The sequence below is a fragment of the Candoia aspera genome, chromosome 1 (genome assembly GCF_035149785.1).
Source record: "Candoia aspera isolate rCanAsp1 chromosome 1, rCanAsp1.hap2, whole genome shotgun sequence".
NCBI lineage: Eukaryota > Metazoa > Chordata > Lepidosauria > Squamata > Boidae > Candoia > Candoia aspera.
Window position 1 is genome coordinate 199,446,696 of NC_086153.1, and position 13,893 is coordinate 199,460,588.

General features: G+C 37.2%; 1 protein-coding gene across 1 annotated transcript in view; it reads left to right on the forward strand.

Annotated features, from left to right (window-relative positions):
- The window catches only part of PLA2R1 (phospholipase A2 receptor 1), a 79,585-nt gene that overhangs the window by 42,711 nt on the left and 22,981 nt on the right, over positions 1 to 13,893 (forward strand). Inside the window, exons 12-18 of the mRNA XM_063318313.1 lie at positions 1,241 to 1,455; positions 3,019 to 3,164; positions 4,139 to 4,223; positions 6,192 to 6,324; positions 7,327 to 7,362; positions 9,629 to 9,786; positions 11,527 to 11,591. Coding sequence (XP_063174383.1) covers positions 1,241 to 1,455; positions 3,019 to 3,164; positions 4,139 to 4,223; positions 6,192 to 6,324; positions 7,327 to 7,362; positions 9,629 to 9,786; positions 11,527 to 11,591 — 838 coding nt within the window. The remainder of the gene's footprint in view (positions 1 to 1,240; positions 1,456 to 3,018; positions 3,165 to 4,138; positions 4,224 to 6,191; positions 6,325 to 7,326; positions 7,363 to 9,628; positions 9,787 to 11,526; positions 11,592 to 13,893) is intronic.

Consider the following 13,893-nt stretch of genomic DNA (forward strand, 5'->3'; position numbering starts at 1 on the left):
CTGCAATATGGGGCTGCCCTTAAAGAGCAGGAGCTGGTGCAGAATGCTGCTACGTGGGGGTACTAAATGGTATTGGTTTCTCAGCACGTGTAACACCACTACTCCGTGAGCTGCATTGGTTGCCAGTGTGCTTCCAGGTGCAATTCAAGGTGCTGGTTGTCATCTTTAAAGCCCTTCATGGCTTGGAACTGGGTTATCTTTTCCCAGTTGTTTCTACCAGTCCAGCAGGAACATGCTTCAGGTCCTATTGGATAGGGAAAGCCAGTTGGTTGGGCCCAGGAGGCATGCCTTTTCTGCCATAGCATCTGCCTATGGAACATCCTCCCTCTACAGATTAGGATGGCCCTGACCCTGCTGGCTTTTCATAAGGCCTTAAAGACCTCGTTATGTGCCCAGGCCTGGGGCATGTGAAGAGTCCCATCTCCTGGTTGTGTTAACAACCATGGATTGTAACATTCTCTTCGGCTGCTGTGTAGTTTAATTTTTGTACTCAAGATGGAGTACAATTTATTTTGAGATCGTTCACCACCCAGAGTCATTTGCTGAGATGGGTAGCCATACAAATTGAATGAATGAATAAATAAATAAATAATTCAATGTATTTTGCAATAGTCTGTCAATACCATAGTTAGCTTTAATTGTACAATTTAAGCAATTTTATGTTCATTAACATTTCAGAATTACAGTTAAGACTGATATAAACTTTTTTCTTCTTATCTTTAAAGGTTTAAGTTATCTAAATTATTATATTGTCAGCAATTTTTAGTTTATATTGCACAAATACCACTGTACCAGCTAATATCTGTATTCTATAAGGTGTTATTTATAACTTAAACAACTTAAACAATGAACTGCAAAAAAAATGAGGCAACTTAACTTGTTGAAAGTTTAACAGAATGGATTATACTTAAAGGCATACAATACTGTCACAGATCAGATTTAGTTTCATCCACTCACCCCTAAAACAATGGCTAAAATTATTTTCTCAGCCAAATGAGAAAAAAATCCCCAATGAGCCAAAAAAGAGCTATGTTTCATTTGTAAAACCATGCTATTTAAAGTAAGAAGCTAAAATCTTTTTCCTTTCCAATTTTAGTTACTAGACAACAAAACATAATTCTAGTCTATAATATAAACAATTTTTAGCATTAAAGATTTGGTACATTTTATGCATGTTTTATACTGGGAAAAGTAATAATGGTACTTGTTGATAAATATCTTCTCTTCTACCCCATTTTAGGACATCCTGGAGGATGTGTTGTTATGCGACAGGAAGAACCCATCAGCATGTGGGAGGTGAAAAATTGTACAACCTTCATGGCTAAGTCACTGTGTAAACAAGATGCTAATTTCCATGAAAAAAGTGATACCAATAAACAACCAATTTATGACAAACATTTTAATTCTTGCATGCATGGATGGGAATCAGACCACAATCTGCTGAACTGCTACAAGGTGAAAAACAGAACAATTTCATGGAAAACCCAATTGAAATTAATCTAGAGATCCATTGCCACTATATTGTTGTTGTGGGGAAAATAGGAGGAGGAAGGAGTATTAGGTATGTTCGCTGCCTTGAGTTATTTATAAAAATAATAAAGGCGGGATAGAAAATAAAATAATAAATAAAAATATTGAAACATGGGGTAATAATAAAAGATAAATGTGCCACTGATCTTATTTATTAGAAACAGTTCTGATTGATGTCCCTAATTTGTTTCTATTTTTTAATTTAGGGGATACAGTATTAAATTTTTATTACGGTATAGTGATTCTTCAGGATTAAGCTGCCTTCCTAGAAAGTCTGATTTCTTCGTTGATGGTAGATGCTCCTTGTGTATTGCGAATTTATTGATTATGTGCCGCAAGTCGGTATCAACTCTTAGTAACGACATACAGTAGATAGATTTTCTCCATAAACATCTGTCCCTAACCTGGTCCTTCAGGTCTTCCAGCAATGTCTTCTCCAGAGAGCTAGGTCTTCACATGTGTCCAAAGTAAGATAATTTGACCCTAGTTATTTATGCCTCAAGTGAGAACCCTGTGTTTATTTGCTAGATGACCCATTTGTTTTTTTTCTCAGCTGTCGATTTTTTTCCAACACCAAAGTTCAAAAGTGTCCACGTTCTTTTCTATACTGTTACTTCAAAGTCCAGTTTTGTGAATATTCACTATATATATGAATAAATAAGGTACCATGTAGTGCACCATCTGCCATTTCACCCACTTTAGATGTTGAAATATATTTCAAGTGATGAAAAAAAAATATTTAATTATAATGTATATTTAATCTGAAGTATAAACATCTAGGCCTTTGAATAAAACTAATGCAGAGAAAACATAAGAATATTATATGGTCAAAAGTGGAGGACAGATTTGGGTAACTTAACATAACTGGCTGCATGTACCTTTGCTATAGGGTTTTATATTTTCAGCTGTTAAATCTTGGATTGCAATAGATACAGCAAACAAAAATAGAAAAATATATTTCTCATAGAGGGAAACTTGTCCTTTTTGAGAGGGAGAAAGAGATTATTATTATTATTGTTATTGTTGTTATTCACAACAGCATGAAATCACAGCTGCCAGTTCTTTAGCTGGTGTTAGCCTTCATTCGCCTCAAGTTCTTCCCAAGAACCTAGGATGTCATAATGTATTGATGTAGTATATGTGCAGAGTGGCCTTTTGTAATTGACAGATGGAAGTTTTGTCAATGTGCAGATTTTCTAAGTGCCGTCCAAGGTTTTTTGGAATGGCACACAGTGTGCTGATAACCACTGGGACCACCACTGCCGGTTTATGCCATAATCTTTCAACTTGGATTGTCAGATCTTGATATTTTGTGACCTTCTCCAATTCTTTGTCTTCTATTCTACTATCCCCTGCTATTGCCACATCAATTAGCCACACTTTCTTCTTTTCAACCACAGTTAAATCTGATGTGTTACGCGCCAATATTATTTTGCCATGGCAATGTGTTTTCAGACTGATACTTACAGTGCTCAACTTATTTCACAGATATTTCATAGTGAAAAAGTATTAATGAAAAGAACTTGGGAGGAAGCAGAAACCCTGTGTCAAGATTTTGGAGCACATCTTGTCAGTTTTACACAAGTCCTTGAAGAGGATTTTTTAAACAAACTTTTGAACACAATGTTTCATACGTAAGTCATTGTGTTTAGTATTGGATGTGGGGTTTTTTCACAACTGAGAAAATAAAAGGATGGGTTAAGGCAACAGGCTAGAAACCAGGCGCCTGAGAGTTCTAGTCCCGCCTTAGGCATGAAGGCCGGCCGGGTGACCTTGGGCCGGTCACCCTCTCTCAGCCCAACCCACCTCACAGGGTGGTTGTTGTGGGGAAAAGAGGAGGAGGAAGGAGTATGAGGTATGTTCGCTGTCTTGAGTTATCCATAAAAATAATAAAGGCAGGATAGAAAATAAATAACATAAAAATAAATTATAGTTTCTTTATATACCTTAGTATTTAACACAAATAGGATATTTCCACTGTAAATGTGTACTTAGCACTTGCATCAAACTGTCGGTGCTTTCTGCATAAAGCATGTCTTGGCTTTATAGTCTTTATAAAGAGGATGTTGGTTTTTCTCTTTTTCCTTTACTCATGTGAGAAAATTGACATAATTATGCCACAATGTATTTCTTACACCTTTATGATCCTCAAGAATTTTGTTGTGTTAGGATTCTTTTAGAATTCATTTTATTCACATATGAAACTTTTAAGATATAAGCTGCATGCATTCTTACTTTGAAAAGACAAGTCTGCAAAAGCAACTTGAATATGCAAGAAAGATTTGGTGTGTAAAAATATCTGGAGAGTAAGATGTTCAAGATTTCTGTCTCAACTGTAGCCTTCTGAAGCTTGCTTTCCTAACACTAGGTGTGTTTTCTTGCACACATTTATGCATATCCTGGTTTGCTGCTTACAGTATTCGCCATATTTTTTTCAAAAACCCAGAAAGAGGTGATTCAAATATTTCAGCACAGCTCCTAGCATACAACCAGTCCCAGTTTAAGCAAAGATTAAAATGTGTGCATAAGTACTGGAAGGGTGGAAGATAAATCAAGTTAAAATATAGTTTGCATTAATGTAATGGATTTTGTCTCTTTTTAACCACAGGGATGATGAAAGACAATTCTGGATTGGATTTAACAAAAGGCATTCATTATCTGGAGAATCTTGGGAATGGTCTGATGGAACTCCTGTAAATATTCTTTTTTTTTTTTAACTCATTATCTTACAGTTAGCAATGTACACAAGAAACTGGGTTGTGTCCAATTTGTCTTAGTGGCTTTCTCTCATTGTAACTAGTGTGATGATTGCTCTATAATCTGTAAAAATGCCTTTGCGTGTCTTGTTTCAGTTAACTTACTAGTTTAAGAACTACAGAAAAACATAGTGTTTTTGAAGTATATTGTCAAACTTCCTTATAGACATAATGTGTTTTGGGAATCTTAAATGTGCAGTATTTTATCTTGAAATAACTCCCTGAAAAAGTGTCTATCCCTTTTTTAAAAAAGACCCTGCAAAATCTATTACAGTTTTAACAGGAAAAAAAAATAGTGCAAAAGATACCAAAGTTTTAGCATGACACAGCATTCACACGATCAGATTCCTAATGCATTAACACGTTTCTGCTTCAAGGCTTATAAAGCAATTGCTTAATGGGTCTACCTGAATGATAAATAAAAAGGAACTGAATTGTCCATTTCAGATAGCTTAAATGACTTCAGTATGGCTGCCCCTTTTATTCCCTACCTAATCTAATGTTTGTTTAATAGTTCTTTTTCAGGTTTGACAGATATTTATGGGCAATAATCTCTCCCAACTTGTAAAATATAATGGTGTCAAACAGTTTTATTTTACCTATGTAAATTCACCTCAGGATGATACGTTCCTAAAGCAAAGTTACATAAGGTAGATAACACTCCCACTATCTGGAACAGGTCCTTTTTAAATTTTTTCAGTCACTTCCAGAGGTCTTCCTGTCTAAGAATCAAACAAGAAATTTCTGACTGTAACAATTCTTATTTTATAGTTGTCTTTCTCTGAGTTCCACTAATAAGATGGCATCAGATATCAGGGTCAGAATTAGGATAAATTGCTCTCTATCAGATTAGCTTATGAGTTTCAGAAGTTATTTCATTGGCCTGTGTACTTTTCCATGGAGATTTTCTATATTTAATTGATTGGTAGATCACTAAACTTTTCCCTCAAATTAAACTGCTCAAGTGTCACTTCCTTTGTTACAACAGAATAGAGGAACTTGTGTTGATCTCTCCTGAATGCATGAACACCCCTCCCCCCCCAGACACATACACTCACATTTCTCAGGGTTCACATAACTTACCAAGCCACAATGAAACAGATATATTATGTCTAATAGATGTTCCTGGTCAGCATCTTCAAAGATGTTTTAAATGTTGACAAATACTTTCCTCAGCATATCTGTCATGAGTGCCGTTGAGCTGAAGACATCAGCACAACGGCACACATGACAATAACGAGGAAGCAGAGGAAGGGACTCAAGATAAGCATAGCACGCACAACAACAGACACAGACCCCGGCCGGATGATTCAGCCATCAGGACACAAAAGAGAAAGAAGGAAAGACAAAGACTAGGCGGATCACGAGGCACACCCAAGCTGTTAGCAAAAGCGCAACAGAGATTGCCCAGCTGACAGCAATCACCGGCTGAAGGAGGAAACCGATGATGGGCGATCCCGGGGCACCAGCTGGGGCCCCGCAACCCTTCACCTACCGGCACGACAGTATGCAGGACAAAGGGGGGATGACGTAACCCAGGGTGAGGGGGCGCTGACCGGCGCGGGGTATTTAAACCCCGCACCGGCGCGCTCCCCTCACTCTCAGCTTTTTTCGCAACTGGCACTACGTATGAATAAACCAGAACCTGCTCTCCTCTGAATCAGCGTCTGTGTTTTACTCAGCGGTAGGCAGTGCATGACAATATCTTTCTTATTTATTTAGAATAAACCAAATGATGTGGAATTGTCCTAGTCAGAATGAAGCTGATAAAAAAAATAGGAACTTCCTTTGCCATAAATAATCAACTCCCTAAAGGGGAAACATACATTAAATCAAAGCCTTTTCTAATATATTAAAGTTAGTCTCTGAATCATGCTTCAGGTTTAATGTGTACTTCTGTGGCAGGTTTCATCTGCCTTTTTAGAGAAAGCTTCTACTGAAGATAATGTGAGAAACTGTGCAGCATATAAAGCTAATGGAACCATTTTGCCACTGCACTGCAATACCGAACATGAGTGGATATGCAAAATACCAAAAGGTAAGGAAGCATTTGAACAATATTTTGCAACGTGTGGTTCCTAAACTGATAGTTACTGTTTCTTTAAGATGAAAAGCAGCACTCAGTAGCAGAGGTCAGTCCTTGCATGAAGAAAGTCTCAGATTCAGTTATCAATACAGGTAGTCCTCACTTACCAACTGCAATTGGGACTGGCAACTCCATCGCTAAGCGGCGTGGTCATTAAGCGTGATGTCACATGACCACCAACTTCTGACGTCAGTTCCAGCTGCAGTTGTTAAGCGAATGCAGAATCATTAAGTGCAGCATCACATGACCCTGACTTGCAACTTCCTGCCAGCTTCCCCATTGACTGTGCTTATCAGAAGCCAGCTGTGAAAGTTGCAAATGGCAAACATGTGACTGCAGGACACCGCAGTGGTCGTAAACACCCACCCAAAGGGCCCAAATCGCAATCACATGACTGCAGGGACACTGTGATGGCTGCAACTTTTAAGGACCCGTTGCAAATCTCCTTTTTCAGCACTGTTATAACTTCAAACCTGAACTTGAACAAGTGGTGGATAAGCAAGGACTACCTGTATCTCAAGTTAAAAAAAAGATTTAGGAACTGGAGGTTGAGACTAATCTTGGATTCCTTTGAAAGCTGTGGTCAGAATAGACCAGTCTTATCTTACCAGCCCTCTGGGTTGGGCAAAAGGAGTATTGTAGTCCAGCATATCTAGAAGGAACCTGCTACAGGGCCCATGGCTTGATCCAGTATAGGACAGTTCCATCTGTTCACAGGTAATCCAGGTTGAAGGAAAGCTATCAACTCTTAATAACCATAGACTATTAGCTTTTATGAAATTAGTGTCTATATATTTTATTTATTACTTTAGAATGTCCTGTGCTAATGAAAATTCAGTAGTGGGAAAAAAAGACCCCAAACCAGAATATAGTGAAATCTACTTTTATAGTGGCAAAAAGAAAAACAAAAAACTGCATGATATTCTTCAAACCAAAACATTATTTCTGTTTCAGGTGTGAAACCCAAGACTCCACAATGGTATATTGATGGTATGGGGGAAAACACTTGTTTTTTTCACCTACTGAAATAGTATTATTAAATGCATATATAATTATGTACAATAAGTATCTTCTGTTTTTTTCATCAGACAGGAAGATTTCCTGTAGATTACTCATTAGATTTCATTTCAAAACCAAAAAAAATATATTCATATTTTATAGAAAGGACCTAGTAATCCCAGCAAACAGAACAGCATTTCTACCAGAAGTGCATCCTTAACTGCACGTGAAACTTGATTCAACCCAAAATACCGTTGGTGGCATACAGGTGCACTTACAGACAGATCTTCTGGGCAAGCAGTAATGCTAGGAAAAATGCATTGAACAGAAACATATTAAAGGCTTCTTTTAACTACTTTTTCTTTCGTGGTAGTTTGTTTTTGTTCTTAGCTTTTTTACCTGCATCTTACCATTAAATTATGCAATTGATTCAGATTTCCAATGATAATAGTTTTACTTATAGGGGAAGGGAAGAAGTGACTTTTGGCTATTCTTCTTCCCTTCTTACCTGTATATCCTCCAAAGTTTGTTGAAAAAAGCAGTAAACAGTGCCTGGATTGATTTGTATCATGTTTTCAGTAAATTGCAATTGTTTTGGTCAAATTATATAAAAATGAAAAGGAAAGGAGAGAGGGAAGAAGGAAGGGTGCGTTAAGTAGGTCTAGTAGCTAAACTATAAACCATGATTTCAAAATGATAATGGCCATTTCACCCTAATTAGGGGGCAGCTTCCTCTGATGCTATAGCATGATTGGAAGCTTTCTAGTAAATCAGTTCTATGACCCAAATGGACAGAGGTGATTCTCCTAACTTTTCTGTTGTTTTAGGTGCTTTTGCTGGATTTTAAGAATAAGAATGAGAACTCTGCCTGCCAGAAGCTTCCTACTCTCATTAAAATTCCTTAACCCCTCTCCACCCTACTACCACAACCCCCAAAAAGATGCAAAAATAGCACTGTTGAATATTTGGCCATTTGGTTGCTAAATTTCTGCAGTGTGATCTTGTAGTGCTTGGGTCACAGGTTGTTTCTCTTTATCAAGCCCAAATGTGCACTGTTGGTGTGTGTGGTGCCAAGCTAGCGTCTGAAAGTAATTTCCTTTCACCTACTGTCTCTTCTAGTCACCGAAGATACTCTCCTTTGGGTTCCTATGTTTGATTGGCAATGTCAAGGAAAGTATAATAAATGGTTGAGAACATGATAATCCTTGATGTATTTTAGCACAGAGGGCATGATGAACTTGTTTATGTGCCTGGTACTTTACAGGGCAACACATACGAACAAAACTTGCAGTAAGTCATGGAAAAAGGAAACAAATGAGGGCAAAGAACGGGAGACAGGCCATCACAAGATTAATACGAGAAATTGTAGCTCAATATATTTCATTATAAAGAGCAAGAAGAATCACAGTGACATATTAACTGTGCTTGTATTCCATTGGTATTAAAGCGGAAGTTGTTCATATGTTTAATTTTTTTTCCCACTGAAATCTTTCACTGTGAGAAAGATAATATTTAATTGTATATATTTTCACAATGCATCATTGAGCAATTCATCTAAAAGTAGCTAGCTAAGTAATTTGTCAGTGTCATAATCTGGACATGTAACGGAGAATCTGCAATTGTTTCTGCATGTTAGGCTCCACTCAAAGACATAATTACTCTGATTTCATTGTAAAATATAGTTAGGGCTAAACCAACCATATTTAAATCCCATAGATTTCAGTGGGAAAAAATTAAGCATGTGAATAACGTCCATATTCGTATTTATGGAATACAAGCACAGTTAGCATGTCATTGTGATTCTTATTGCTCTTTATAATAAAAAAAAATGAATCTGTTGGAGTCAGTTATGGGTAATAGTTATAAGAAAGGAATGGGAAATGTATGGCACTCCACATGTTGTTGGGCTTCAATATCCATCAGCCCTGTTTATCATGGATTAGAAATTATGGGAATTGAATCTTAGTTTTATCTGGAGAGCCAGTTTCCCTTCTATTCTAAGGAAAACATATAGTGTATAAGGCATTAATGGAATGATAATGATCTATTGAACATGTCTAGTTCTCTAAAATTTAAATCTTTAAATTTCAAGGATGTCAAATGTAGTTTAGTATCCATCCATCTACAGTATTAGATTTCATAGTGTTAGATCATGTAGAGCATTAGGTCTGCGATGTTCAGTTCAGTAGCAATAAAAATATGTAACCCATAGAAATTTTCTCATATTCAAATTTATTATATCTAACTTAATTTTTAGAGTTACCATGGTTTTATTATCAAGGAGCAGAATACCTTTTATATGACAGCCCCTCAAACTGGGACAGTTTTCAGTTTGTGTGTGGTTGGCTCCATGGGGATATAGCAACCATACACTCCTCTCAAGAACAAGAATTTATTCAAAACAGAATAAAAAAGGTAATACCTATACAATTATTTCCTAGGTTTTCACAATACATCAGGTTTTTTTTCCTTTTGATAGATAGAAATAGATAGATAGATAGATAGATAGATAGATAGATAGATAGATAGATAATTATACAAGAAATTTAAAGACACCATTTCAAATATCTTTTCTATTTAACAGTAGCATCAGATCAGTGAAATACTGTTTTGTGGCTCCTTCAGACTGAGCCAAGTTAAAGCCCTCAGTACAATCTAGATAAAGCAAAAGCAGAGATGATGGCCATGGAGAAATGATGTCAGTTTTTGGCATTTTGTACATGCAACATGTTCTTCTTTTTCTATACAGACATAACGTATCTGTGGTGTTTCTGGATTACACCCTATTTTTTAAAAAGTTAAATTGCCACTGCAGTTAAAAATACCTTAAGCCTGGCCATTCATGTGAATGTTGCAGCATTTTCATTCTTGCACTTATCTAGATATTGCTATTTATAGCTTTTGAATCATCAGCTTAGGCTACTTTGATAGTTCTTTTTGACTTTACTATTTTAAGCATCCTTTTAAAACATTGATTTCTATCCTTATCAGAGATGAGACAACTATCGGTAAGAATCTGAACCTTTTCTGCCACTGCACTATTGTGACCGTGAAAATGTCCCTCCTTTTAGTTGGAGTGGCAAATGTAGACGAAGGCAGGACCTCCTACATCTTGAATAAATCTGCAGAAAAGGGAATTTCAGCGGTTGTAGCATTTTTATGTGTGGAAATTAAGTACACCTGGTCCAATTTTTGTCTTTTGCAAAAGTATTAAAGGTGTAGAAGCCTTCTTCCCTTCTAATATTGTATGTTCATCTATTTTTATATTTTAACCTCCTGAAAGTTAGTGATATTCTTTTGTTTCATCAGAGCTTTAGGAAAGGAGGATGATTCCTTAATTGTTAAATGAGGTTGTTGTTCTGTTTATCCATCATTTTACTATTGTGTTGTATTTTGTATTTTGTTTTTATTCAGATCAGCAAATCATTATGGCAATAATGCCTTTCAAAGAATGTTTGGCAGGATATACCTTTCAAAATGAATTGAATAATGTATTAAATACTATTTCTTGCAATAGGCCATGTTTATCTGAAGATAACTGCCCCATTGTGTTTTTAGGAAGGATTTCACCTTAGTTTCAATTTTCTGTGTTTTTGCTCAGCAACATGTAGAAATTTTTGCAATTTGGGGTACTATTGTGTACTTATAAATTACCTTTATGTAATCATTAAGCAATAAGAACTATTGAATATTTTATTTCTTCTGTTTATTTATTTAATGGTATTTATAATCCATCCCATTCCTCAAGGACTCTGTGCAGCTAACAAAAAGTTAAAACCAAGTTAATAGGAATTATCCATAAACATCAATAAAAAAACCAATACCCACACAAGCCATAATATTCCTGAATTACCATCCACAGATGTCATATCAATATGTAATTGTTTAATATAATATGAAATGAATGATGAATAACATACAAATATATGAGATATTATGATTTCATATATTTTATGACCTAACTTCACATTTAGACTTCAGTTATTCAGATTTACGTGGGAATAAGCCACACTGAACTCAGTGGGATGTATTTCAATTATTTTTTATCATTCTTGTCTAAACACATTAGTTGGCATACATAACACATAAGCCAATTACAGATGCATGCCAAGTAGGAAATCCACATAATACTTTTAAACTGTATATATTTTACAGATTTCGAAAAAAAGTAGCAATTGGTGGATTTCATTGCGTTCAGAATTACCCAGTGAAGAGTTTCGGTAAGATTGTCATATACATTTTGTTTTCTCTAACTCAATCTTAGAAAGTACCTTTCATTTTAATATAAAAACAACGAGACCTGAACTCAACTGAAACTATTTCCTATACAGTTGTATTTATAATATAGAAGATAGCATGTTTCTCTTACCTTTTCTTCCTGGCAAAAGTAAGGGTTGTAAAACAGATTTCCTTTTGGTGAAAGGATTCATCTGCAAGGCTGAGGAGAAAAATTTTCACAGCATCTGTTGGACAAAATTGCTCAAATTCGTTCCCATTAGACGCCAGCTATGGTACAGGTCCAGTGCAGATGCCTAGGGCAGTCTTTCCCTATTACCTGGGAACGGTTTGAACCTGTGGGGCCTGAGGAAGTAGACAGGGTCCTTATGACTTTGAGCTCGGCCACCTGCTCCTTAGATCCGTGCCCCTCCTGGCTGGCTAAGGCTGCCAGGGAGGGGACATGTGGTCGGGTTCTGGAGGTGGTTAATTCATCCTTGGGAGATGGGGTGATTCCTTCGTCTCTTAAGGAGGCGTTTGTTCGCCCCCTTCTCAAGAAGCCATTGCTGGATCAGCGGTGAAAGTTATTTCAAGGAAAATGTTACTGTTTCAAAGGAAATGAGCAGTAACATCCCAAAACCAGAAAAAAGGTGAAGGGAAGAAGATTCACCTCTGGAATGTCAATTTTGGAGAAGGGAAAGCTTTGGGCGTAAAGGGAACAGAAATGGCTGCCCTTTTGGAATATCGAGACCGAAGACAAGGTTTAAGTCTCAAGGGATGGAAGGCCCTTGAAGTTGAGTTGGACTTTAAAGGCAGGTTGAGGTTTGCAAGGAGAAGGTGTAACATTGAGATACGTAAATTCCTTAGTTTATTTAGAAGTGGGTTAACTGTTTTATTGTGTTTATTAGGACAGTCTTTTAAAGATTTAGACAGATGTTTTTGTTCTGGGGACAATGAATTTATTTTGGGTAAAAGGATATTAATAAGGTTATTGTTCAAATATGTAATGGTGGAGATACAATGTTTAGCTATAAAAACGCTTCGGTTAAGAGTAAAATTGTAATGAAGGATAATATTTGATTATCTGTCTTTTGGGGGAGAAATTATGCTATAAAAATGTTTCTTTTATATACCCATCTCAAAGGAAAAATAGTTTGTTTTAGAGGAAATGTTATATTGAGAATGGAAATGTTTTATAGAAGTAATGTTTATTCCAGTTTAAATTAGAGTAAGAGACTGATATTGAGTTATCTATATCTTTGTTGTAGAAAGTTGGAAGTCAGTATGTATGTAGTATGTAGTAGGTTTTTTTGTATTTTCACACTTTTTAGTTCTTTTTTTTCTTGTAGTTTATTTCATTTCTTTTAGTTTTTATATGTTTGTTGAAAAAACAATTAATAAAGCTTTAATTTTTAAAAAGCCATCGCTGGGTTCCACCTTACTGGACAGTTTTCGTCCAGTGTCCAACCTCCCTTTTGGGGGGAAGGTTGTGGAGAATGGTGGTCATGCAGTAGCTTCAGTGGACCATGGATGAATCAGATTATCTGGACCCCTTTCAGTCAGGATTCAGGCCTGGAACATGGGACAGAAGTGGCATTGGTCATGCTTTTGAATGATCTCTGGTGGGAGTGGGATGAGGGTAGTGCATCCATCCTGGCTCTACTTGGCCTCTCAGTGGCTTGCGATATCATCAACTATGGTATCCTTCCGGATTGGCTCCAAGGATTGGGAGTGGGTGGCACTGTGTTGTGCTGGTTCTCTTCCTTCCTCAGGGGACGATACCAATCAGTGTTGATCAGGAGGGAAAGATCTTGCCCTCGGCCTCTACTATGTGGGGTGCCACAGGGTTTGGTGCTCTCTCCTCTCCTGTTTTACATAAAACCTCTGGGGGAGATAATCCGTCACCATGGGGTGAGGTATCATCAGTATGCTGATGATATGCCACCCAGAGTCTGTGCCCCAGGCAAATTAAGTTTGTGCCCCAGGCAAATTAAGCGATGCTGTGGATGTCCTGTCCTGGTGCTTGGAGGCTGTAGGGGTCTGGATGGGGAACAACAGGCTTCAACTGAACCCTAGCAAGACTGAGTGGCTTTGGGTTTTGGGGCCTTCTGGATTTGGCACTTTACCATCTTTAGTACTGGATGGGGTAGCACTACCCCAGACAGACCTGGCTTGCAATCTGGTGGTCCTTCTGGCAGTCATGGCTAGGAGGGCCTTTGCACAACTTTGTGTTGTATGCCAGTTGTGCCCGTTCCTGGATCATGAGGCTCTGTTCACAGTTACTCATGCCCTAGACACCGCCTGTAT